General features: G+C 32.7%; 2 protein-coding genes across 2 annotated transcripts in view; both read left to right on the top strand.

The window, feature by feature from the left end:
* Window positions 1-3,932: 3,932 nt before the first annotated feature.
* On the top strand, window positions 3,933-7,989 carry LOC145312223 (uncharacterized). Its single transcript, XM_080151445.1, has 5 exons — window positions 3,933-4,317; window positions 4,713-4,816; window positions 5,565-5,674; window positions 6,335-6,462; window positions 7,886-7,989. Exons 1-5 carry the CDS (start codon window positions 4,211-4,213, stop codon window positions 7,935-7,937), a joined length of 501 nt encoding a protein of 166 aa, XP_080007571.1. The 5' UTR covers window positions 3,933-4,210; the 3' UTR covers window positions 7,938-7,989.
* A 2,937-nt stretch (window positions 7,990-10,926) lies between these two features.
* The window catches only part of Syt4 (Synaptotagmin 4), a 57,099-nt gene continuing 40,922 nt past the window's right edge, over window positions 10,927-27,103 (top strand). Inside the window, exons 1-3 of the mRNA XM_080151444.1 lie at window positions 10,927-11,125; window positions 15,892-16,028; window positions 21,659-21,868. Coding sequence (XP_080007570.1) covers window positions 11,074-11,125; window positions 15,892-16,028; window positions 21,659-21,868 — 399 coding nt within the window. The 5' untranslated portion in view covers window positions 10,927-11,073. The remainder of the gene's footprint in view (window positions 11,126-15,891; window positions 16,029-21,658; window positions 21,869-27,103) is intronic.

The following is a 27,103-nucleotide window of genomic DNA, read 5'->3' as shown; positions in this document are numbered from 1 at the left end:
ATATATAATTATTCTACCTGTATAGATAACCTTGTATTCATATGATACAGATATGTCTACCTAGAATATATCCTAATATATAATTATTCTACCTGTATAGATACCCTTGTATTCATATAATTGAGATAGGTCTACCTAGAATATATCTGAATATATAATTATTCTACCTGTATATATATTATATAACCTTGTATTGATATGATACAGATAGGTCTACCTAGAATATATCTTGAATATATAATTATTCTACCTGTATAGATAACCTTGTATTGATATGATTCAGATAGGTCTACCTAGAATATATCTGAATATATAATTATTCTACCTGTATAGATAACCTTGTATTGATATGATTCAGATAGGTCTACCTAGAATATATCTGAATATATAATTATTCTACCTGTATAGATAACCTTGTATTGATATGATACAGATAGGTCTACCTAGAATATATCTGAATATTTAATTATTCTACCTGTATAGATAACCTTGTATTGATATGATACATATAGGTCTACCAAGAATATATCTGAATATATAATTATTCTACCTGTATAGATAACCTTGTATTGATATGATACATATAGGTCTACCAAGAATATATCTGAATATATAATTATTCTACTTGTATAGATAACCTTGTATTCATATGATACAGATATGTCTACCTAGAGTATATCTGAATATATAATGTAATAACCACCCCTAACACTTAATGCAGTTGTAAGGCCTCATACCAAACGTTTTTAGATAAACCCAGGGAAGGAAGGGACATGACACTGTAGATTTTACAAGACCAGATAGTTTTAAAACCACACTCTCTCATTGGGTGGCCTAAAAACTTTGGGGACTATTTTGTCTATTTAAATTGGGAGTTTATATTACATCAATTAATTGTCCATAGTCTTATCGATTTATACCCCTGGATAAACCAAGGGAAAGGAACATCGTTTTATAAATTGAGCGTTGAATAAATTGTTTTATTGTAAAATGTAAATAATTACTGGCATTATAACTTTGTGCCTTAAATAAGCTCAAGATTTTACTTTTAGCTGGTGGAATTTAATATTGATTGATATTTGTTTGTATATGAAAGTTAGAATATTTTTAAAGATTTTCAACTCCTTCAAAAGTCATTTTAGAATACCTATACTTTTTTGCTATTTTAGCTGGATGCTTCAAATTTAGGGTACTGGTACTTCCCCTTTTTCTCCTTTATAAGGGCTTTTAGGGGCGTAGGCGCTAGTTTTACTATTTTTTTTATTAGTAATGCCAAATTGAAATCCAAAGCTATTTTACTTTTTTCAACCTTTGAGTTGAGACAAATATACAATTATTTAGTGTTGGCTGTTCTAACTTTGTATTAAATCCAGAGAGGGAGGGGACATTGTACTGTAAATAATTATGGTTCCCAATAAGTAGTTCTTCCATTTGATGGCTTGAAACATTTGGTTTTATCTATGATACAAAGTAGAACGATGTCTGTCTGTTTGTCTGTCTGTCTGTTTGTTTGTAGTGAAGGATCTCGCTAACCGCTGAACCGATCGGGTTCTCCTTTACAGGTTAGCTATTCATAGGTCCCGGGAAGGTTTATAACTATTTTCTTGGGGGGTGGGACACCCCCAACCCCCCCAAAAAATGAGAAATAACCCCCCCCAAAAAAAAATTCTTTTTAAAACTAAAATTAAAATAGTAGGGTCGACTAGCCCCCCCCCAAAAAAAAAAAAAAAAAATTTCTACTCCCCCCCCCAAAAAAAATTTAAAAAAAAAATTTTTTTTTTAAATCTAAAATACGAAAAATTGGTTTGATTAGACATCTTGGGGCAAAGCCCCTAGAGGCTAGGGGCGAAGCCGCTAGTATTATATATTGGATCAGACTAGCAGTACCAAAACTTTTCAACAAATTTGCAGAGGCGATAATTATCTTAGGGGATGAAAATAAATTTACTGTCAATTTTCTTGTCCCTTAAGATCCCTGAAAAATTCCAAAGAATTTGGAGAAACTAGACAAAATTCTTTCCATGTACTAAGAGAACTTACAAACTTGGTTGAATGAGTGTCCAAACATTTTCGCACATTTTTCCAAACTCTAAAATTTTCATCCATAAGTATGGGGAAGGGGAAAGGGAGAGGTGTCAACACCCTGCTTAAAATTGAATATGGGAAGACAGCCATCCCTTACTCCGACCCCCTTAAGAAATAACACATTGTCAAGACCCTGCGCACGCCATTGTTTGCTACATATTATTTTGATACTAGGTTTTTTACTCTAAAGGTGAGGGGTGCTTTTATCATTCACTTGTTTTGTTTAGAAACAAAAAAAGTTTTTTTGGAGATATGTTTAAAACCTACCTTTTTATGGTCGAATCTTTTTGATCTTTTTGGGGTTTACCTAGCTTTTTTGTTCTAAAAGTTTTTACTAATACTTCAAACTTAATTTTTGACCAAATTATTTGCAGTTATGAATAAGCACAGTATTGTGTTCAGGTATGTTTTGGGGGTTCCAGTTAGGGCGAAACCCCATTAGAATAAAGCAGTGCTTGGCAGTCGCGCCTCATCCGCGCATATGCCTTAAAATTAAACCTGCTAGTATGACAATAAAATGTTTTGTAAAGATGGACTGTCTTTTAAGGAACAGGTTTAGACATCAAGCTAAATTTTAAAGTTTTAATATGAGGCTTTCACGTGGCTGGCTCGCGGCTGCCGAGCCTTGGGATAAATATTTTAAAATTTCAAAGTTTGACCATTCCTTTTTACCTGAGGATTGTAATTGCCTAGAAAGGGAGGGGACATTTGGCTGTTCATTACACTAGTCCCCAGAGTTTAATAATAATGTTTTCTTATTTGTTGGCGCAACAACTTAATTTGGATTGGTTGGTTGAGTGTACAAAAGTTTCAACCAATTATTGTAATCTATAGGTAACAGAAGCAGTAATTTTGTGTATCATCATTTAGGATGTTCATCAATTTATCGGCCATTGTCTTATCCCTTTAGATCCCTGGTAATTGTCACAACTAAAAAAGTTTAGATTACATTACCCTTACAAGTCTTAAATTTTGTGTAGTTATAATGGAGGGAGGAGAATATGGACTAGTGTACATTATATTTGCATCCAATGTTTTATAAACAGGTATTCTGAATACAAATTTTAGGTACTTTTATCAAAGCATGATTGTTTGTTTTGGACAAACTTTTCATCCAATTATTTTAGTCTACAGAATCATGGAGTATTTTGTATTATTATTGGGGATGAACATCAATTTATCGTCCATTGTCCTGTCCGGTAACACATTATCCGTTGTAATCATACATTAACACTTTCCTACGATCTAATATTGTTCAAACTTTTTCTGTAGACTTTGAGTAGGAAATACAATTTCGACTAAAAACAACTAAAGTTATCTTGAATAATATTCTAAAATTTTTTAGAAGATTAGCCTTATAGTATTAAAATATTCAACTTAATTAATTCTCAAAAATATTTTATAATTTCAGTAATTTTTCGTGATATTAGGAGGCTTTGTAGTAAAAACGACCTTTTTCATAACTTTTTGTTATATAATTATGCATAAAAGGTTATTTTAAATACTTTGTTGAAGTCAAAAATACACCAAAAATGAGATTATTTACTTAAAAACATTTAAAACATTGTCTTCAGATTTTTTAATAAATAGAAAATGAAGGGAGGGAAGGGAGTTTTTTCCCTATGCTTTACCCCTGTTAAGTCCTAAAATTGCGGTACTAGCCAGTAACCAAATTAACCCAACCTAATCTGGCATAAAGTAATGAACAAACAAACAGAAACTACTCTCCATAATTTTGAATTTATTTTTGAAATAAGTAAATGAAGGTTCTGTATTTAAAACCATTAAAAGCAAATTTAAAAGTCGTCTTACTTGATAACGACCTTTGTCTCCAATGAATACATGTAACATGATATAATTACATAATTCTAAAATGTACATAATTCAAACAATTGTATATTATGTTTTTATGCTTCCAATAAACATTTGTTCAGTAGCCGCATTTATTTGATCTGCAAGTGACAAGGAAACATGTGTTGTTAAAGCTGATTGTGATCTTTTATAACAAATAGTAATTAAAAAACAATTGTTATAAAACAAATTATCATTTAAATATCAGACATATTTGTTATTCATCTAGTTACAAATAAATAATAGAAGTAATCTCAGCTGAATATCTCAGAAAATGCATTTGAACACATCATTATTATCGTTGGTGTTAGTGGCTTTATCAGCTATTTATGTTGGGGCTCAAAACCTGCAACCCTGCCCTGGTGATACAAGAGGAGACAGGTAATATATTAATATATTTCCAGTACAGCTTAGAAACTGATTAATTTCTTGTGGATTAGAACCAGTTCTAAACATCCCATGCCTAAGATTACACAATTTTTTTAGGACATAAATTTGACACAACACATATCCTCACATTTCCATTATTCTTCAGGAAATAAATGTATAAGTAAAGATGTATGACCCAGCCAACTACTTGGCCTTAGAGGTGGCGACCTATTCGTCTGCTAGCAAAGTACTTTCTGCTCTTTTGTAGCGACTTGGCTGTATTTTTGTACTGATGATATTGGCTGATATTCAAAGACCAAATTGAAAGACGTCACAGGGTCTCCACACTGTGAGTAGAGTTACAAATATCTTGTGTCCCCTCTATTCTTTTACTTTTAAATGTGTAGGAGATGTAATTTTGACTCAACACATCGTGTGTGTGCAAAGATTGGAGTTCCAGGAACATCATTCTGGCATTTCACTGGCCAAAGAAACTGGTGCAATTCTATAGGTAAGTATAGATGTATAACCCAGACAACTACTTAGTTCCAGTGTGGCGGGAAACTTTTTCATCTGTTAGCAAATTGCAATCTGCTCTTTTGTAGAGAATTGGCTGTGTTAATATTTCAGACGCTGTTGGTTGATATTTAAAGATCCAATCACAGTGTCCCCACCAGTAGCCATACAGTTATTTAATGCCTACCCCCTCTATTCTTTTACTTTTATACTTGAATTTATTCATAAGGGAATCGTTCCATCGTTTTCAAACCTTGCCGTATGTTATTAATAAGAAATTGGCTTAATAGCCTAACAACTCTAATTCTTTAAATATGTTTTCAAGGAAACAAAATACAATATTATAAGCGAGGTATCTCTATAATCAAGTTCTTAAAATGAAAGTTTGTCCTTTTAAGCAATTTTGCATCAAATTTATGTATAGTTTTGTTTAGACTCACAAATTAATGTTTCTGCTTTACAAGAGTTATTGTTCATTTGATCTCCCATTGTATTTTAGAGCTTCGCTTTCATGGATGTTTAAAGAATATAAGTGGTCATTATTACATGGGGAAAATTGTTGTTAATCTAGGTTGCTAACATAGATCTTATTTATTGATCAGTTCGTTTATCCAGTAAGAGGGGATGAGAGATGTAAAGAGGATGAATAGGGATATCGTTAGTTTTGCAAGCTGCGAGCACCACAATATAAGAGCACATGAAAATCTGGTGCAACAGCCAAGTAATGATATATTGATTTGTAGGATACTACTGGGGGAGATATGGACGTATGCCCCGCTGTCCTGCAGAGAAGCCAACCTGGTGTATCTGTAAGTGGGCCACTGCCAGATGGATTGCTGGAGAAGGATGCAATGTAAGTTTCATTTTAAATTAACCTTCTGAAATTGTTTAAAAGTGTGCACTGAAATGAGTTGTACCAGTTTAGGGTCAAGGCACCCCCCCCCCCCCCTACTCTTATGTTTTGAACGACTGTGACATTGTTGTGTTTGACATTGTGTACATGGTAATACACCTGTTTGATGGATCAAATAATGTGTGTATAGCCACAATTTTGACCAAAAGAGTTAAAATGGCTTTATTTGTTTCACATTATACAATCGCATAAATAATAATATTCGGATCTACTGCAGTTCACGGTAAAATATTGCAGTTTGGCAATATTTCCAAAAATCTATGAATTTTAAAGACTGCAAGCTGCCAAACGGCTGAACGTACGAAATTTATAGATTTTTGGAAACATTGCTTACCAGCAATATTTTACCGTGAACTGCAGTAGATCCTAATATTCTTTACACAGGTTCTGTTATATCAAGTAGTAGGTTTTTTGTCAGAAGCTCAATATGTAATGAAATGATTGGTTTCTCTATTTCAAGGCATGCTTCACATACAACCGAGATGGTTTAAGGCTATTTCTTTTTTGAATTTAAGTCATGTGATGTTTTAAAGATATTTTTCTGGACTGTCTCTGCCATTAATTAAAGAGCCCTAGCCGCTAGTAATTATATATTTGTAGGAGAGTGTACAATTTGATTGTGAAGCTACAGACGTTTGTAACCTGAAAGCCTCCTATACAGATTTCAACGTGAACCTGCGACCAGCTCATGACTGTATGATGCAGAAGTGTCCAGAACAGTGGGCCAGGTAGGACTTTCATTGATGAAAGCGTAGCTACTCTTCAGTAGGATTTGTCTGTCTGTCTTTCGGTAAGTCTCCTTGATTTCAATGTAAACCTACGGCCGGCCCATGACTGTACGATGCAGAGGTATGCAGTGTGTCAGGTAGGATATTCAATGTTTGTAGGAGGCTTTGTCTGTCTGTCGGTAGGTTTTCTATTATAATAATTAGCATGTTCATATCTTAATGATGTGAATATGTAGTTAGACTTCTGGGACAAATCGTGGGGTATAATAGTTATTTCTCGCATCGTGTTATAGACAGCTTTCCGAGGATATTAAAATAAAAAATTATCATAGTATGTTCAATTTAATATTCGTGGAAAATTGTCTGTAAACATGATTTTTCGGTATATCTGAGAACCGGTTTTAACCTATACTGGAAATGCAATATAAACCTTGTGAACTAAAAAATGAGTTATAAAATAATTTTATAATATATATAATTTCGGCACCACGGGGCTAAAAAAAACTAGTTTTAATCTTATAATTGTACATTCTATATCCGCGGAAAGCCGTTTATAATACGATACGAGAAATAACTATTCTCGTATTCATTCGAATCCAATGGATAAGAACCGCTTCTTATCCATACGAAAAAACTATGTCCAGCTTTCTACGAATATAAAAATGAACAATCTTAAGATTAATCTTATAATTGTACCTTCTATATTCGCGGAAAGCTGTTTATAATACGACGCGAGAAATAACTATTTAAGAATTGCTTCGAAACCGATTAATATCCGATAGATTAAAATACTGAAAATTTATGTATAACATCATATTATATCCAGTTTTATACAAATATAAGAACTGGTTGTCATCTTACAATTGTACATTTTTATATCCGCGGAAAGCGGTTTATAATACGATGCGAAAAATAACTTTTATTGTCTATACATAATAATATTCTTTAGTCTATCTGTCCGTAAGTCTGTCTGTCCATTTATCTATCTGTCTGTCTGAATCTTATGATATCTGTAACCGCTGAACCGATGTGGCTCGGGGGATATATCTACTTGTCCTTTCGTGGTTTCAAACTTTTTTCTTAGGAGATAAGACAAGAAACAGATCTATAGTATAGATGTAAATACAGACAACTAATTCCCTTCATTTTTCAAAGACCTCTTTCGTCTGCTTCTAAATAATTTTTTGCTACTTAACTGTGTTTAATATAAGTGATACCTTTGGTTGATTTTTAATGACCCAATAGGAATGTTGCACAAGTCGATTGCGATGGGGAGATACCGTTATTTAACCCTTTCTCCCTCTAGTGTTTTACTCTAATGGACAAGAAAATAAAAAAAACTGGGTTAAGTCTTATAATTGTACATTTTGATATCCGCGAAAAACAATACGATGCGATAATTAACTACTCAAATTATTTGCAGGTGTCCTGAATCTGGATCTTACACCAGCGGAGCAAGAAGAAATTATTATTAGCATAATTAATCAAATATATTGTCAATCAATAAATATAATTTTACATTATAAACATTGTATTTTAGTTATTATAACTCAACATAGGTGTACTTATCTAGATAATATGAGATATATCTCTATCTACCTCAGAGGTTCTCTCCTAATAGTTGAATATGACATTCGGTATATTATTACTTGGATGTTGCACCAGATTTTCTAGTACTCTGATAAAGTAATACAGCGGGCTAAAATAACAATCCCACACATCCATCTCCTTCCCCTCCCTTCCTGACCAATAAATGAGGTACATTTTATCACGCCAAATTTTACCTTGCCAATATATCCAATATCCATTGCTAAATCCTAATAATTGTGATCTTAAAGCAAAGCTACTAAACATGTCCTACCAATAAATGTATTAGACAAGGTAAATACCTTGCCAAGTGGTGGAGACCCTTTTCGTCTGAAAGCATATTGATTTCTCTTCAACTGTAGGGACTCGGCTGTGTTTATATTTCCAACGCTATTAGTTGATATCAAAGACCCAATATAGATTCTGCACAGTGTCCCCGACCCGTTGGTAAAGTTATATATAGCTCGTGCCCTATCTATTATATTACTTTAATATCAAACCTATCGGTGTCAGCTTCTACCAATAACGAAATTAATTCTGGGAAAAATCACGAAACCTATATGTGTTTTTCAGCTGTCGTTGGGGGGCAACACATCGTATAATTGACGACATCTCCATTTGCCCCCCAAATATCATTTTAGATTTATTTTGCTTGTTGGTTATACCTATTCCTGTATCGGTGTACTTACCATACAATGTATAGTAAACAAAATTCAATTAAATTATAAATCAATCATTTTGCAAGCAATAAATAAAAATTTACATATATGTTTTCGTTAATAGAGTCGCATCTATTTATATTAAGTAAAAAATATTTAGGCTTATCATTGTGATCAATCGCTTTAGGAATAATAAATTTAAACTCAAATAATAAAATTTAGTGTCGTTCAAAAAGAGCTGCAACTAAGATTATCAATAGTTCCCTCCCAATTCATTTAGAATTATTTGGCCGTTGCACCATATTTTCGCCGACTTTAACAATGTTCATTCCAGCTGGCTAATTTAACGATAAGATTTTTATATCTTTCTATCCATATAATAAATAGATTTATTATGACTTGGATGTTACACCAGATTTTCATTTTCTCTAATAAAGTGAAACAATGCCCCCCATCCACCCCTTCACCCCATCCACTAACCTTCTACTAGATGAACGAACTGTCCCATAAATCACTAAAGTAGCAACCTAATAAAATCTACGTATATTCTATATCCATTCCTGATAACTATAAGGAGCTACGTAACTCTTTATCAATTTCTCATTTCTCTCTTTTATATAAATGAATTTATTATTACTTGGATGTTACACCAGATTTTCATATCTAAAGTGAAACAATGCCCCCATCCACCCCTTCACCCCATCCACTAACCTTCTACTTGATGAACGAACTGTCCAATAAATTACGAAAGTAGTAACCTAAATTGACGACAAACTTTCCCCTGTCATAATAACCACGTATATTACTAACTATTGGCAACTACGTAACTCTTAATCAATTTTTATCTTTTTTTAATATCCGTCTATCTATTTTATATACTTTCCTTATTAACCCTTTTTCCTCTCTATCTTTTTTACTGATAATAGTTATTTATCGTTAGTATTATAGACAGCTTACCGCTGATACTAAAATAAAAATTAAAAGATTGAAACCAGTTTTGTTAGCCCCGAGAGGCCGAAGACATGGCCGAAAAAAATTTGTATAAATGTTATGTTTTTTTTTATTTCAATATGAATGGAAAATTGTTTGTAACACGATGCTATAAATGTTATTTCATTATGGTAAAGAACTGGTTCTAAACCAGCGGATATAAATCGGTTTCGAAGCCATACTGGAGAAACTTCTTCTAAACCTCCCCCTTTTCTTTTTCATGTTTCGTTTTGTATTTTCTTTCTCCCAAACTTATTTTTACAATAGAAAATTAATGTATAAAGAAACAGAAATTTGAAATCCCAAGTACAAAAGGCATATTTAATGATTAACTTATGTTAGAATTAACATAATCTATAATTAAAATAAGATAAAAATAACCATGAAAGCGAAGATAAAAAAAAAATCATAACATCAGTACAACAACGATCCTTGAATAATCCCTATACTAAAGTAACAGGATGTTTGTCTGTTTGTTTGTCTGTGTGTCTCAAAGGATCTCGCTTAACCGCTGAACCAATCGGGTTCTCCTTAACAGGGTAGCTTCTCATAAGTCCCGGGAAGATTTATAACTATTTTCTTGGGGGTGGGACACCCCCAACCCTTCAAAAAATGAAAAATACCCCCCAAAAAAATCTAAAATAAGAAATTGGGTTATCAAATTCGACTCCCCCCTCCTCAAGTGCCCTTAGAGGCCTCTAGGGGCGTAGCCGCTAGTATGCATATATTATAATGAAATAGATGTTTTGTTTTATGATAGATAAAAAGAATAAGATAAACGTAGGTACATTTTAGTAATAAATATTTATTTTTAATGATTTAAAATTTTAATACCTTACAAAAAGTAATGATTGAAAAGGACAATTCTTACATGCCTAAATTAACTATCAAATCTACCCTAAAAAATCTAGTATTTTTCCACTGTCCTCCTCATATTGGTTCTCTCCCTTTCTCTTTCTTTCCTCTTTCTTTCCTCTTTCTTTCTTTCTCTCTCTCTTCTACCCAGCCTCTCAGAGAATCTAACTCTTTCTCTGTTATCAGAGGATAAGTGTGTGTGTGTGTGTGTGTGTTGTGATGTATATATATATATATAACTCCTCTCTATAATTTATACCTCCCTGCATTCATATTTCCCCCCTCCTCCATAACTCTATCCCTCCCAAGAGAGCCTCTCTTATACCCTGCATGGTAGGCCCACCCCAGAGCCCCCGCCTCCTTTCCATTGGAAAGTTATCAGTCAGTAGGTGGACTCCAAATCATCATGGAATCCTATTAGAGCTGATCCAAAACAGCTGTTATTGTTATAATATAAAAAATCTAGTGAAACTTGATAGATATATAAAAAGTAAACAGCCTGCAACGTACAGGAGCTCGCATGGAGGAAGGGTTGGGTCAGCCTGGTCCCTCGGTCCAGCCTGTAGACCCAGGTATAACAATTATTTGTGCATTTGTGTGTAGGTTTGATGGCATATGCCAATGTTTGTGGAAATTTATGCATGGCCTTGTACCTCATTATATACTGAAATTTACTCATTTTTAAAACTTTTTGGGGGAAATTCATCATGTGATTTTAAAATAGTACATAATTTAATGAATAAAAATAAGATTGATAAACTATGGATTTGAAACTATTACGTCATATCTAAAGAACATTATAAATATTACATTTCATTGTCGGATGAAAGCAATCATAAAACACTTCAAAATTTATGTTAAAATTAATAAGATTTGACTTATATAGGATAAAAGTGCTTTAATTGCTTTAACTTTTTTCTTTGTATACTAAATAATAATTACGCCCTTTTTACATATAAAAATATCTAATAATCCAGCTGATTCAACCAAAAAAAAAAAACAAAAAAAAAGGTTTGGTTTTTAAGATAAGGATGCCAAGGATTTTCATTAGGATTTAAGTTTTTAAGTGTGTCATCAAGAGGTGCTTGAAAGTAAGAATTTTTATATCAGGAATGGCCATTAAGGGGTTCACTGATTTGGCTGTAGATGCGATTGTAAATTTCTTTTTATTTTACACAGAAAATTCGATTTAAGTGAAATTAAAGTAAAATAATAGAGGGAGCATGAGCTATATGTAACATTCTCCACCGGTCGTGGACTCTATCGGGATTTTGTACTGGGTCTTTGAAATCAGCTAATAACGTCGAAAATATAAACACAGTATAGTCCATACAAAAGAACTTAAAACAATTTGCTAGGAAAAAAGGGGCTTCCACCACTACTAACTAGGGCCAAGTATTTGTCAGGATTATAGAACACAGTAATAGTGTCTAACTGATTATGACGTAACAAAAAAATTAGCCAATGAGAGGCCACTATAAATTTTACCATTGGTCAATAACGGCCTTTCATTGGCTAATTTTTTTTTGTTACGTCATAATCAGTCAGACACTATTACTGTGTTCGGATTATACAATATACATCTATACTTATACATTTATTGAAATGAATCCAAATGTATGAATCATTTCCCTTGTTCCAACTAACCAGGAAGTCAATATAGAGTCATATAATTAATCTCAGCTGGATATAATTTATAATAGAAATTATATGATATTGTAAGTGAGGCTAATAACTAATGGAACTACTATGTGTAATAATAGCTACTTGGAGTTTAATTCATAATAAGCTACTCTAATCATTTAAACAATATAGAACATTTGAATTGTATATTCTATGTATTACCAGTATATTATTTAATTTAATTTAATTATTGTTTTATTATATTTATTAGTAGCAGCTTTGCCCCTAGAGGTACCAAAGAAAAGAGAGGGGAGTAAAGTCGATCATCATCTTTAAATTTTAGTTATTGGGGGTAATTTTTTAGGGATAATCTTTTTATATGGACGGTGTGGGTTGTTTGTTAAAAATTAGGGCATAGCACCTTTACGACTAGCAAAAATGCAGTCAAATTAAGGTCATAAACATAGTAAAATAAGTGTCATAAACACAGTTTTTTTTTTTAAATTCCCACCTACATTGTTAAGGGGTATGACAAAACTTCAGTGTTTGCACTGTCATATACACCTATACTTTAAAAAAACAAGGATGACAACATCCATAAAAGCGAAGCACTGAAACGGTAGGACAAACGGACATTAACACTTATATATTGTCAGAACTAAATAATCAGAATATAAATATATAAGACTCGAAGCAAAATTCTAAGTAAATTTGTTGAAAAACTGCTTTATACATAATAATGTTTATGGACATACCTACATTTTTAGGACTTGATTATAGAGTTGCTTCGCTTATAACATTATACTTTGTTCTCCCAGGAATCAATATACCAAAAATCAGATCAATCGGATGATTTGATCACATAAGAATTTGTTGTTAAAAAAGTTACAAAAATCAACATGTTTAAAACGGACGTACGGACATTTTGTTAATGATTATAGAGTTGCTACGCTTTCAAAATCGTACCTAACTATTAAAGGAATCACCATGCAAAATTTGAAATCGATAGGACAACTCTAACATGCCTAAATTAACGAAAAAAGCTATCCGTTACGGACGTACGGACGGACCGACCCTAATTATAGAAAAGCTTCGCTTTTAAAAATCATCTATTAAAGTATCACTACATCCATTACATACATAAAAGTTTACATAAAAAACGGAAAAGAGGTAAGATTAAAATTAAGAACAGACCAAAAGACAGTCACTAATATAGAGAATCTGCGTTATTACTATTTTGGTTATCAATATAAATGTTATTGCTATCTGTTTACCTATTTGTTTCAATGTTTGTTACTTTTGTTGTTTATATGTTGACTTTAGTCGGAGGGGAGGGGGGGGGGGGAGGTGTAATGAATAATAAATGTATTAAATAAATATAGATATATCATCCATACAAGGATGACAGCATCCATAAGTAGCGAAGCTCAGAAATTATGAATGTATATTATGAATATATTTACCATATACCAGTGTCATCCTATATATTTTGTGAAATAGGGAAATGATGAAAACTTCAAAATCACGCAACCTTTAAATCATGGAAAATTAAAAATCTAGGAATCGATATAGCACCACAATATATAAACAAATCTTAATGAAACTTGATGGAAATATGTAGACCATTAGCATATTCAATCCCTGATAATTTCAGCCGTAAATTTTGAATAGGAATTGAGAAAACAATAAAAAACCTAAAAATCTAGGAATCGATCTAGCACCCCTATTAATAAAAAAATCGTAATAAAACTTAAGGAAAATATGTAAAATGTAAATTTAAGCAATCCCTGAAAATTTCAGCCCATTATCTTAAAAAAGAAGGAGTTGAGAAAATCAGAAAAACATGAAAATGTAGGAATCGATCTAGCACCCCAAATGACAGACGGTTGGACAAAACAATGTATAGATTAGATGGGCATATGTTATAAGAATCTTCACTAAAAATTTCAGCTGTCTATCTTTTATATGAGCCGAAAAATTCACGTTTTCCCCACTGTGTCTCAGACGGACGGACATACGGACGGACATTTCGAATTATAGAGTAGCTTCGCTACTAATAACAACCCGGATCTTTGTGCTTTCTGCTTTTTTTGCAACTTGGCCGTGTTTTTTATAATAGACCCAATTGAAAGTCAGCAAATTCTAATGTAGTGTAGGCCGTCAAAGTCGAGGTACCAATACGAGTACTCTAGCTATCAAGCGCTATTATGAAGTCAAAGTGACTCTAAGTAATCCGTTTGACTTCAATGTTTATACGTTGACTTTTGTCGGGGTTTATGAATAGTTAAACAAAGATATTTCTATCCACAAGCTACAAAATAATTTAAGCAGTCATAACAATAAAGTATCATACAGTAATAAAAAAAAAAAACTTTTTGCATTTTAATCAATCAATATTTAAAGAAGGCGACGTAAATTTTCTGAACAGTAATAAATTGACCTTTGAACGTTTATAATCATATAGAAAAACACTTATGTATTAGAGAGTTACCACGCATAATATATCATTATTTATATTTATGCAGGTAAAAACTAAACCAAGCCATGTAATTTATTCTAGGACAGGGATATGACACATGTTGAAATTTTGTTACTTTCTTTTTTCAAAATCATGAAAGTAGTTCTTCTTAAATATTGCTTTTTGCATTGTAGAATTTAATACAATATTTTAACTATCAAAGTTAAATTTTAAGTCCGGGAAAAATTTATTTTGGCTTATTGAAAAGTTATAAGATTTTTTCCCGGTTCCATATATATATTCCTGATATTATTCAAAGAATTATTGTAGGTTTGATTATATCTATTTTTGTACTAGTTTTATAAAAAGGAATATAAATTTTTTTTTACATTTTTTTTTTATTGACATGGAATGTTTAAACAACAAAACATATATGTATAGGAACAGAAAAATTGAATATGTAATTTTTTTAGTGTAAAATAATTTTTTTTACACTAAATAAATCAAATTCTGAAAATAATAAAATCAAATAGTGAGTATGAATATTTTTCTATTTTCTATTATTGTATTTCTAAAAATTTTGAGGACGGTTAAATGAAGGGGCTTTAATGTGCGAGGGGGGTAAACACCCCTTTACCCCCACCCTTAGATGTATATGATTGATGCAACAATTATTAATTATTTTTTTCTTAGTATCCTGGCTCCTGTTAGTGCTGGTATGTGTTGGTGGGGCTGGTCTGGTCCTGGTCAGTACTGCTCTCATCTGTCATCTATTATTTATATTTAGTATCCTGGCTCCTGTTTGTACTGGTATGTGTGGGTGGGGCTGGTCTGGTACTGGTCGGTACCGCTCTCATCTGTCATCTGTTATTTATATTTAGTATCCTGGCTCCTGTTTGTGTTGGTATGTGTAGGTGGGGCTGGTCTGGTCCTGGTCAGTATCGCTCTCATCTGTCATCTATTATTTATATTTAGTATCCTGGCTCCTGTTAGTGCTGGTATGTGTGGGTGGGGCTGGTCTGGTCCTGGTCAGTATTGCTCTGATCTGTCATCTATTATTTATATTTAGTATCCTGGCTCCTGTTTGTGCTGATATGTGTGGGTGGGGCTGGTCTGGTGCTGGTCAGTACTGCTCTCATCTGTCATCTATTATTTATATTTAGTATCCTGGCTCCTGTTTGTGCTGGTATGTGTAAGTGGGGCTGGTCTGGTTCTGGTCAGTACCGCTCTCATCTGTCATCTATTATTTATGTTTAGTATCCTGGCTCCTGTTTGTGCTGGTATGTGTAGGTGGGGCTGGTCTGGTGCTGGTCGGTACTGCTCTCATCTGTTATCTGGCCAGAAAGAAGAACAAGAAGAAGTATAACTTTGGCATCAAGAAATCATGGAATCAGGTAGGATTAACTGTCATACCAGGGATAGACACGGATAGCCTTTAAGGACGGGGTATACATGAGATCATATTTTAGTGTATCTCTGAACCAAACCATGCTTAACGATGTGCATGGTTATATAGTCAAACACCCTTCAGACACCAACCCTTTAAATGCACGATCTTTGACTCGAAGTCCTAACTGTGCTGTGCACGCTAAATCCAAGTTTTGAAGTCACCATGACGCTACAGTAAACATTAGATGTTAAGATTTCTGTAGAAAGCATTCGGTATAACAAAGAGAAAACACTAAAGAACTAGGGGTCTATCACAGTTCCAACCAGAAGGGCGAAATTTACCTCGATACTAAAAAAATGTTCAACTTGAAAGCAACCCACTGTAAAAGCATATAATGCAGGTCTTATGAGATGAATAAAAAATTACAGCTTTGAATTAATTTGCGTTGTAAGGACAAAATTTCAACATATTAAATACCAAAATAAAAAAGAGGATTTTTTTTTCATTTTACCTATAAAAATAATGAAACCACAATTTTTCTGTGATTATGTTTACATTATATGTTTGTTGTTCAATTAAGAAACCCTGGTAAAACAAACAAATGCAAAACAGGTTTGCTGGGGAATGGAAATAATATTTCATAGATATTACACCAGATTTTTTATGTTCTCTAATAAAGTGAAACTCTCAGCGGGCTAAAATAACGATATCCCCCTTCGACCCCATTAAATACATACCCTCCCATCCTACTGGATAAACAAATTGTCCAAATTAAAGTTTAGAAATCTGAATTGACGATAATTGTCCCCTGTCATGACATCCATGTATGTATATCTTAAATCCATTTACTGGGGGGGGGGGGGATTTAATATATGTACCACGTGACAAATAAGTTATTTTTAATGTTAGAAAAATTTTTTTTGGCGTTCAATGAATGATAGAAATTGAATTGTTGATATCTTAATTTTGTGTCTTTTTGACATTCACAAACCATTTAACAAAATAACTTTTTATTTTTATTTCATAAGCATATTTGGAATTTTTTATGTTTAGGCATAGCAATAGTTGCTGATTTCCAAGAAAAATCACAAAAATTATGTCCTATCCCATAGTGTAAATTAGTAAGGTTTTGTTTTGTCTGAACCTAAAATCTCGGGAATTGCTACTCCGAACGATTTGTAGTTTTCAGGGAAGCTTATAAATATCTTAAGATGGTTCGAAGGAACTAGTTAAATCTAAAAAAAAACTAATACTACTGGACCATTTATTCGTGTTTGTTTTTACATGTCTAATTAACATTAAAATAAGGCTTAACATTTTATTTCTATTTAATATATAATTAATCTAAAATAAAGAAGTTGTAATTAGTGCTAATGATTTATATAAAAAAGAAAAAAAAGAAGAGAAATTATAGATTAAATAAAATTTTCCATGAACATTTAGTATGAGGGATAATGCATTTGAAAAAATGGTGATGTTGCAATGTAAACAAAACTAGCGGCTATGCCCCTAGCCTCAAGTCTTCAAATAGCTTAAAACCAGCTAAAAACTTAAATCTGAAAATAAAATGGCCTTAAACCATCACAGTAGCTTAAAAACCTTATTTCTAGTTATACTGAGATTTTGATTTTCTTATAATTACTTGGAGGAATAAATCGCAACATAAAATGAAAGGTTTATCTAGCTGTCGATTTTTTTGCGGCTTTTTAATGGTTTTTCAGCGGCTGCCAAGTCCTGGAGAAAACGCCATGTGAATGAGGCTCTGTGGTCCGATAAAAAACTAAATTATCTTTTTTTCATTCTTTTGCACAAATTCAGTAGAAAGAGAGAAAGAATTATTATATTTTTATCAGGGATTGGAAGGAAAGGTTAATAGAAGATTGATTAAATAATCTCTTTATTTTTTTCTTGGTTTATAAGTAAATTATTTGGGCTTACATAAACACAATGACCATGGTGTATTATAAACGGCTTTCCGCGGGGCTAAAAAAAGTATTTTTAATCTTATGATTGTACATTTTTATATTCGTAGAAAGCTGGATATAATACGATGCTAGACATAGTTTTTTCGTATAGATGAGTACTGGTTCCTATCCACCGGATTCGAATGAATACGAGAAAGAATATTAATTAATCTAATGGATTTATTATTACTTATGGATCTTACACCAGATTATAATGGACTCTGATAAAGTGAAAGTTTTAGCTGGCTAGAATAACGATCACTCCCATCCACCCCTTTTACCCCATTACCTGCCCTCCTACTGGATGAAAGAACTGACCAATAAGTGACTTCCATTTAAGCAACCTAAATTTTCCCCTGCCATAATATCCACATGTATTCTATATCCTTTATTAATTATCTAGCGGCATATCCCTATATCACACAATTTTAGTGTTGAGCAATTTTGGATTAATATCTTAGAAGATGCAGGGAGGGAGGGAGTGGACATTGAGCTAAGGTGGATTCTTAAAAAAAAATTGCCCCACTATTCGCTTAGTGGGACAAAATTGTTTTCGTGAAAAATCCACCAAAATCACATTAAAAATCTACAAAAATTAAACAAAATCATACAATGGTTATTAATATATGATTTTGTTTAATTTTTGTAGATTTTTAATGTGATTTTGGTGGATTTTTCACGAAAACAATTTTGCCCCAATAAGCGAATAGTGGGGCAAATTTTTTTTACGAATCCACCTCTGTTTATTACAATGGTCCCCAAAGTTTATCATCACGTTTTATTATTAGTTTACTTATGGGACTTTTATTGAATTTTGATTGGTTCGTTAATTGAGTTGAGTGTCCAATTAGTTTAACCACTAATTGTAAGCTACAGAAGGGGTAATACATCAATTTATCGTCCATTGTCTTATCCCTTTCTATCCCTGAAGAAGATGTATTATCTTTTGTTTCTTTATTATGTGTTGGGTGTACTTTAATTCTTGTATATTATATTTCCACTTTCTAAATTGAACAAGAATTTATACAGCTCTAACATACAAAATTGGTTTCCTTACATAAATGTAACATGATCTATGTGTGTGTGTGTGTTTCTCTCTGTTCCCAAGGATCTCGCACACTGCTGAACCGATATGGTCCTCCTTTACAATACCGATTCATACCGGTCCTTGAAAGATTTAAAACTTCTTTGTGGATGGTACTACTACCCTTCCAAGAGAAATCGCTCCTAACAAAAAAGTGAACCTCCAACATTTTCTGTTTACTTTTCTTTTTATTATTAAAATTCCCCCTACCTCAAGTGCCTCTAGTAGCTTCTTTCAATTAAATACTTACGAAATTCATAATAAACAGATAAAAATAAAAAATCATGCCATAAAAAAGTTCTTTATATTTTGAGAGGACTCGAACCTTTAATTCCAAGGTACCAAAGGATTAACCCCTTACAATCGGGCCCCTTGCCCCCGGGGGGGGGGGCGTTCGCCCCCCCTTATTATCTCAGTTCCTATTAGAGCTAGAGGGCTAAATTTTTTTGTGCAAGTCCATGGTTTGATAATGAATTTCCAACCTTTTATAAGTCTAAGTCAATTTTCGCTTCCTTCACCTTTTTATTTAACAACCTTTGTTTTTAGGTCTTTTTTTACTTAAAAATTTCAAACGGCTGTAACTTTCTTATTTTTTAAGCTAGAAGAAAATTTTTTCCAGAAAATGTTTATTTTTATGTAAATTTTACATTAGAAATATCAAATATAAGTTTCAGCGGCCGCAGCTGTACTTGGCAGCTGCCAGCCGCCGCAGTCGGCGGTCGGCGAAAAAACGGCGGCGGATCTTTTAAAATTTTAATACGTTATGTAGACATGTAAGAAAAGCTTAAGTTTAAAATTTGACGTCTCTAAGTCAAAAATTACGGCCACAGGAGCCTTTTAAAGATTTCTGGAAACCTGGAGGATCAGGACCTGCAGGATCATACCTGGAACCTGAAAGTGACTTGAACACCTGTATTTTATATAAGGATGTACTACTAGAGGATTTTTTAGTATTTTGGTATGATAAAATGCTTTGTTTTAGTCAAAAAAATATTTTTGCTCTTTACCTGGATGACCCTGCCAGGTTTGCTGGCATCCTGTGCCCGCCAGGATGGAGATATTCAAAAAATTCCAACTCTCAGTTATGTGTCATACCCATACTTAAAAAGTCAAGCAGTTTGGGCTCTTTATCTTTCACACACAGAAAATGAGATAGAAAAAACCGGATGGGGGGGCGTTCAACGCCCCCCCCCCCCCCGACCGTTAAGGGTTAAATGAATGTCCAAAACTAAAATCTATAACTAATAAAAGTTTTGTGATGGATATAAAGACGACTTAGATCAGAAATATTCAGAAATCATAATTAAGAATTAAGAACATATGTGGATATTATGATAGGGGAAAAAATTAAAGACAATTTAGGTTACTCACATGGGTATCACTTCTTGGTCAGTTCGTTCATCTTTGGTAGGGGAGAGGTTGGGGTCAGGGGTGTGGATGTTGATGAGCCAGCTACAAGTTATTTTTTATTAGAGTTCAAGATAATCTTGTGCATTATACAAGTAATAATAAACCCATAATTTGAATGAATATCATTTAGTTGACATAAAATGAAATAATTGCACGTCATGACAATGATTTCATAATATGATACACTAATTTTAGCAATTTCCATTTGTTATTTGGCAAATATTTTGAAACCTAAGTCTGTTGGTATATTATATTTCAAACATTTGATATCATCTTTCTCTCTCTCTCTCTCTCTCTCTCTCTCTATCTCTCTCTCTCTCTGTTTTCGCAAAGTGCATGTTGATATATTCATCATTTGGTCGATTTTACGTTTGTAAGTACTTTTTGTAAAAAAAATTCTTTTTCTTAACAAACAATGGGATCTTAAGGGATAAGTCAATTGACGATAGTATACATAATTAACCCTTCTGTAGATTACAATTATTGGTTGAAAAGTTTGGATACTACTATTTTGGAACCAGCCAATCAAAATTCAATGAATATTATCCAATATGTTTGAGCTAACGAATAAGATAAATTAATTATAAAATTTTGGGTATCAGTGTAATAACAGTCAAAAAAAAAATTACGTATATAGGGAGGGGGGGGGGGGGAATTGTTTGTCCAAATGCGTTACGAAGGATTTTGTGGAATTTTGTTAAAAATATTATTCATGAATTTTCAGAGAGTGTTCTATTGTTATGGAAATTACAAAGACTTACTCGGGGCAGGGCTCGGCAGCCGCGCCTCAGCCGCGCACAAGCCTGTAATTTAAACCCATTTGTGTGCAAAATAGATTGTCTATTAAAAGCAGATTTCGCCATCTATTTTATTTTTTTAATATGACGGTTTGACTGAGGCTTACACGCGGCTGCAAAGCCCTGCTTTCTTAGGCAAGATGTTTAATAATGGCCCGCGTTGGAAATTGGAATAATCATAACCTAAATATTACAAAAAAACAAACAACCATATTCAATGAGAATTATTGTAAGAACATTAAAGTAAAAGAATAAAGGGGATGGGGGTTAACAATCTGTGTTTTCACGACTCTGTGCCGACTTGTAGACGAAAAAGTCCCCAACACTGGAACCAGGTAGTTGTCTGGGTTTTATCTCTATAATTATACAATTATTGTAGGAACGGGCATTCCTGAGTTTGCGGAAGCCAACCCCGGTCACCATACCCGAGAAGAGCGGCCACTACCTGAAGAAGAGCCCGTCCCCGACGGAACACCGGTCACCTCCGGGAGAGGCTACAGACAATGGCGGTGGCGGACAGAGCAGCGACACCGCCGTCTCGCCGCTGAATGAGTGCAGCCAGAAGGACATGATTATAACACCACAACAGGTTAATTTAGCTAAACTTCATTCTCATATAAAAGTAACAAGATATGTGTCAGTCTATGTAGCTTCTATATGGTTCTCCTTTACAATTTAGCTTCCCATAGTTCCTGGAAAGCTTTCTAGTTATATAGTAGCATCGCTACTAACAAATACATACATGAATCTATTTTTAGTAAACTTTTTACTATATAAAGCTTTAGAGGTAAACAATAGATACACTTTTAACAAAACCCATTCATACATTTTCAAAAGTTTGAATATATACACAGCATATACGTATACAAATCTTATAAAACTGGTATCAATATTATTATTCTTATTTTATTATTCTTAGAAAATTTTCTATAATATATCTATAATACAAAGTAGAATGATGTCTGTCTGTCTGTCCGTCTGAAGCTTAAGATCTCGGTAACCACTGAACTGATCGGATTCTACTCTTCAGGGAATATACCTAGTGGCCCTGTGGTGGTTTTAGGCTATTTTCTTGGGGGGTGGGACACCCCCAACCCCCCCTTAAAAACAAAAAAATCTCCCCCCCCCCCATTTTTTTTTGCTGAATATTTTCTAGGTCCTTATTTTGCTGAAGATTTCCTTGGTCCTTTTAAAAATTTTGCCTGATTATTTTTTTTGACCGCCTCTTGGGGCAAAGCCCCTAGAGGCTAGGGGCGAAGTCGCTAGTATATGATATTTTTGTAAGGTACAATGTTATATGATAATTAATCAAGTCCTAAAATATAAGTGTGTCCTTAAACAGTATCCTGTGTTTAAGAAGTATTGCAACAAATTTACTTACAATTTTGTTTAGACTTTTGCATTATTATTCTACAAGTATTAATGTTCGTTTGAACTACTTGTTCCTAGCTTTGCTTTCATGGATGTCGTCCGCCTTGTCATCATATGTTTTGATCTTTCAGTTGGATTTGTAAACAAGAAATGCTTTGACATAGTGTTATTTTAGCCCGCTCCGTGATTCACTTTATTAGAGAACCTGAAAATCAGTTGTAAGATCCAAGGAATCTGTAAAAAGGTCTCAAACGTTAGACATTAAAATTTATTCCTAAAAGATCTCGTAATTACTATCCAGAGTATTGGAAATGCTTGACTTATAAACAGGCGCATGCAGAGTTGTACTGCTGTTCTAAATAATCACAAAGTGCCACTTTAGGTTAAAACATCAACTTTGTTTAAATTGCAAATTCGTATCCCTTTTCCCAGCAATGCAATGCAATGGTGCAATGGAAATATGACTATTTTGTTCATATACAAGTAAGCAAAAAAACAGTAGGACAGATGAAAGTTTAAACTTTCTTAAATATGTATTTTGACAATTAAACACCAACTAACAAGAATGACAACTTCTATAAAATTAAAGCCTTAACATCAGAAGGAGGAACAAACGAACAATAATTCTTAGAGAGTAACAGAGAGACCTAATAAGCAGAACATAAATTTCTAAACAAAATTGTACATAAATTTGTTGTAAAATTAGTTAAATACAGGATACAGTAGAATGACATACTTTTATATTTAGAATTTTAATATAGAGATGCCTTGCTTATAATATTTTACTATGTTTTTTTACGAACCATTTTTCTAAAAAATAAATGAATAGGATAATTATATCATACAAAAAATGTTGTCAAAAAAGCTTTAAAAGAGCATGTATGGACGTAAGGACTTTTTGGAAACGATTATATACAGCTAATATTTTTTTAAGAAAATAAATTTTTTTATACCTCCTTACTGCAGAAAGCTTGACATATGTACGAAATAACATATAACAAAAAACCAGCAACCATCATATAGAACATACACAATATATGTAAACCATAGGGATCTAAAAGGATGAGACAATTGTCGATAAATTGATGTACATCCCCAATAATGATACGCAAATTACCCTTATGTAGATTACAATAAGTGGTTGAAACGTTTGGATTGACACTCAACTTTGTGAACCAACCAATTAAACTTCATTAAAAGTCCGCAAGGTTGTTAAGCCAACAAATAAGACTTTGAAGACTAGTGTAATAAACAACCCTATGTCCCCTCCCTCCCTGTGTATACAGTGTGTTTTTATGAAAATATGTAGAATTATACACAAATATTTGTCATGCGGCTGGATTAACGTAATTTACACAAATAACAAGGATGACAACATCCATAAAAGCGAAGCACTGAAACGGTAGGACAAACGGACGTTAACACTTGTATAGTTTCAAAACTGAATAATCCTAATATAAATGTATAAGAGTCAAAGCAAAATTGTGAGTAAATTTGTTAAAAAACTGCTTGATACAGGATAATATTTATAGACATACTTACATTTTTAGGACTTAATTATAGAGTTGCTTCGTTTATTACATTATACTTTGTTGTCCCAGGAATCAATATACCAAAAATCAGATCAATCGGATAATTAAATCACATAAAAATTTGATGTTAAAAAAGTAAAAAAATCATCATGTTTAAAATGGACGTACGGACATTTTGGTAATGATTATAGAGTTGCTACGCTTTCTAAATCATACCTAACTGCTAAAGGAATCACCATACAAAATTTGAAATCGATAGGACAATTCTAACATGCCTAAATTAACGAAAAAAGCTATCCGTTACGGACTGACGGACGGACGGACGGACGTACGGACGTTTTAAAAACAAGGACAATTATATACATAATAAAGATAGCGGCAATAACAAAATAACCATCCTTATAATAATATACCAGGATCTCCGTCTGTCTGTACCGCTAGCCATTGAACCGATATAGTTCTCCCTTACAATGTAACTTCTCATAGATCCTTGGAAGAATAATAACTTTTTTTATGAGGTATACCCACCCCCCTAGACTAAATAACAAAGGAGGAGGGGGGTTAGAGGCCTCTAGGGGCGTAACCGCTAGTTTCATATAGAAAAATAGATAAGTTTTAAAATGTTTAATTAATGTAAAGTTATAACTAATATTATTAATTAATTATATGAACCAGACCTATACAAATATTATGTTTGTTTTTGAAGGGCAATTATAATTATCACAAAGAAGTAAATATTTTTTTTATCATTTTTCTTGATTGGTCAGAAATTGAAAAAAAAATACATTTAACTTTAAGATGGGAAGGAGAGAACATTGGGCTGTTTATTATAATAGTCCCCATAATTTAGTAATAACGTTAGCCTAAGAACATTTGGTTATTAAATTTGATTGTTTGGTTCATTACGTTGAGTGTACAAACATTTTAACCACTTATTGTAATTTACCAAAGGGTTAATATTGTCTATCGTTATTGGGGATGAAATGTAATTTATTAGTCATTGTCTTATACCTTTAGATCTCTGGTTTTAAATAAGTTAAAAATATGTCAATAAACAAAACGAAAGCACATTTTATTATGAAAGATAAGCGAACATACATACCATATATATTGAGTAGCTGCTCATCTAAATTATTAAAGATGTAATAATAAATATTCATGTCTATTCTTATTATGTAAAAAAAAACATACGCATTATTTTTTAGTAGCAAAGCTACTCTATTACTTACTTTCTCTGTCTGTACAGCCGTCAGTCTGCAAATCTATGGGGGAAATTATCTCTACTGGTATTTAGGATGGACAGGTGATTTTTTTATGTGAATATTCCTCTTACAATTTACTGTAAGTCAAGCTACAAAAAATTAAAATATTAAAACATACTAAAACACATGTGAAGTATATAAAGATGGTAGAACTGTAGGAGAGTAATAATATCGATAACTGCCGAGTTTGTATTGGATAACAATTTTGCCAATGGTTAACCAGTAGAGAAGTAGTTAAGGTCTATGGTTTAACTATATACAATATGGTAAGACCGTATTCATGAAATATCTTTGTAATTTAGCTTATTGATAACCAAATGTAGAATAGTTAAGGTCTATAGTTTAACTATATACAATATGGCAAGGCCGTATTCATGAAACTTTTTTGTAATTTAGCTTATTGATAACCAAATGTAGAATAGTTAAGGTCTATAGTTTAACTATATACAATATGGTAAGCCCGTATTCATGAAACATCTTTGTAATTTAGCTTATTGATAACCAAATGTAAAATAGTTAGGGTCTATAGTTTAACTATATACAGTATGGTAAGGCCGTATTCATGAAACATCTTTGTAATTTAGCTTATTGATAACCAAATGTAGAATAGTTAAGGTCTATGGTTTAACTATATACAATATGGCAAGGCCGTATTCATGAGACATCTTTGTAATTTAGCTTATTGATAACCAAGTAGAGAAGTAGTTAAGGTCTATGGTTTAACTATATACAATATGGCAATGCCGTATTAATGAACTATCTTTGTAATTTTGCCAATGGTTAACCAGTATAGAAGTAGTTAAGGTCTATGGTTTAACTATATACAATATGGCAGAGGCCTTATTCATGAAACATCTTTGTAATTTAGCTTATTGATAACCAAATGTAGAATAGTTAAGGTCTATGGTTTAACTATGTACAATATGGCAAGGCCGTATTCATGAAACATCTTTGTAATTTAGCTTATTTATAACCAAATGTAGAATAGTTAAGGTTATGGTTTAACTATATACAATATGGCAGAGGCCGTATTCATGTAACATCTTTGTAATTTAGCTTATTGATAACCAAATGTAGAATAGTTAAGGTCTATGGTTTAACTATAGAATATGGCAAAGGCCGTATTCATGAAACATCTTTGAAATGTAGTTTTGCTTATTGATAGCGAGAAGTGGGGTTTATATTCTTCATACAAGATTGTCATCGCTTGAAAATAAGTATAAAATTGCACAACAAAGATTGGATTATTTATTTTTGTCTATTAATTAAATAGTATAAGGATTATTAAGAATTAAAGAAATTAAATAAAATGAATAATTATAGGATTAGTAATCGGTTTTAAAGCCATACTGGAAAATATTAAGATGTTTCTAGAATTTGACTGGCATGCCAAGCTTAGTATTTATGACCACCAAGGGTTGCTGTAGCTTCCATCCGTCCTTCCATCTCTCTACCTACAAAATATATGGGTGTAGACTTGAATGGTCAATATTTTTACAAATATGAAAGGCTTTACTAAAGTTTTACAAGTTTTAGTACTTAGCCCATAGCAGATAGTGACTCAAAATTATAAGAAAGATTCAAAAAAATAGCTTTAACCTTTCCCATGAATTAAATCTAGAAAGAGACTAAAACCATGGCAGGACCTATTTGAAGATT

This window comes from Acartia tonsa, chromosome 2 (assembly GCF_053477335.1).
Source record: "Acartia tonsa isolate MP-2025a chromosome 2, ASM5347733v1, whole genome shotgun sequence".
Taxonomy (NCBI): Eukaryota; Metazoa; Arthropoda; class Copepoda; order Calanoida; family Acartiidae; genus Acartia; species Acartia tonsa.
The sequence above is the reverse complement of the archived record's forward strand: the minus strand, read 5'-3'. Positions and strand labels throughout refer to the sequence as shown.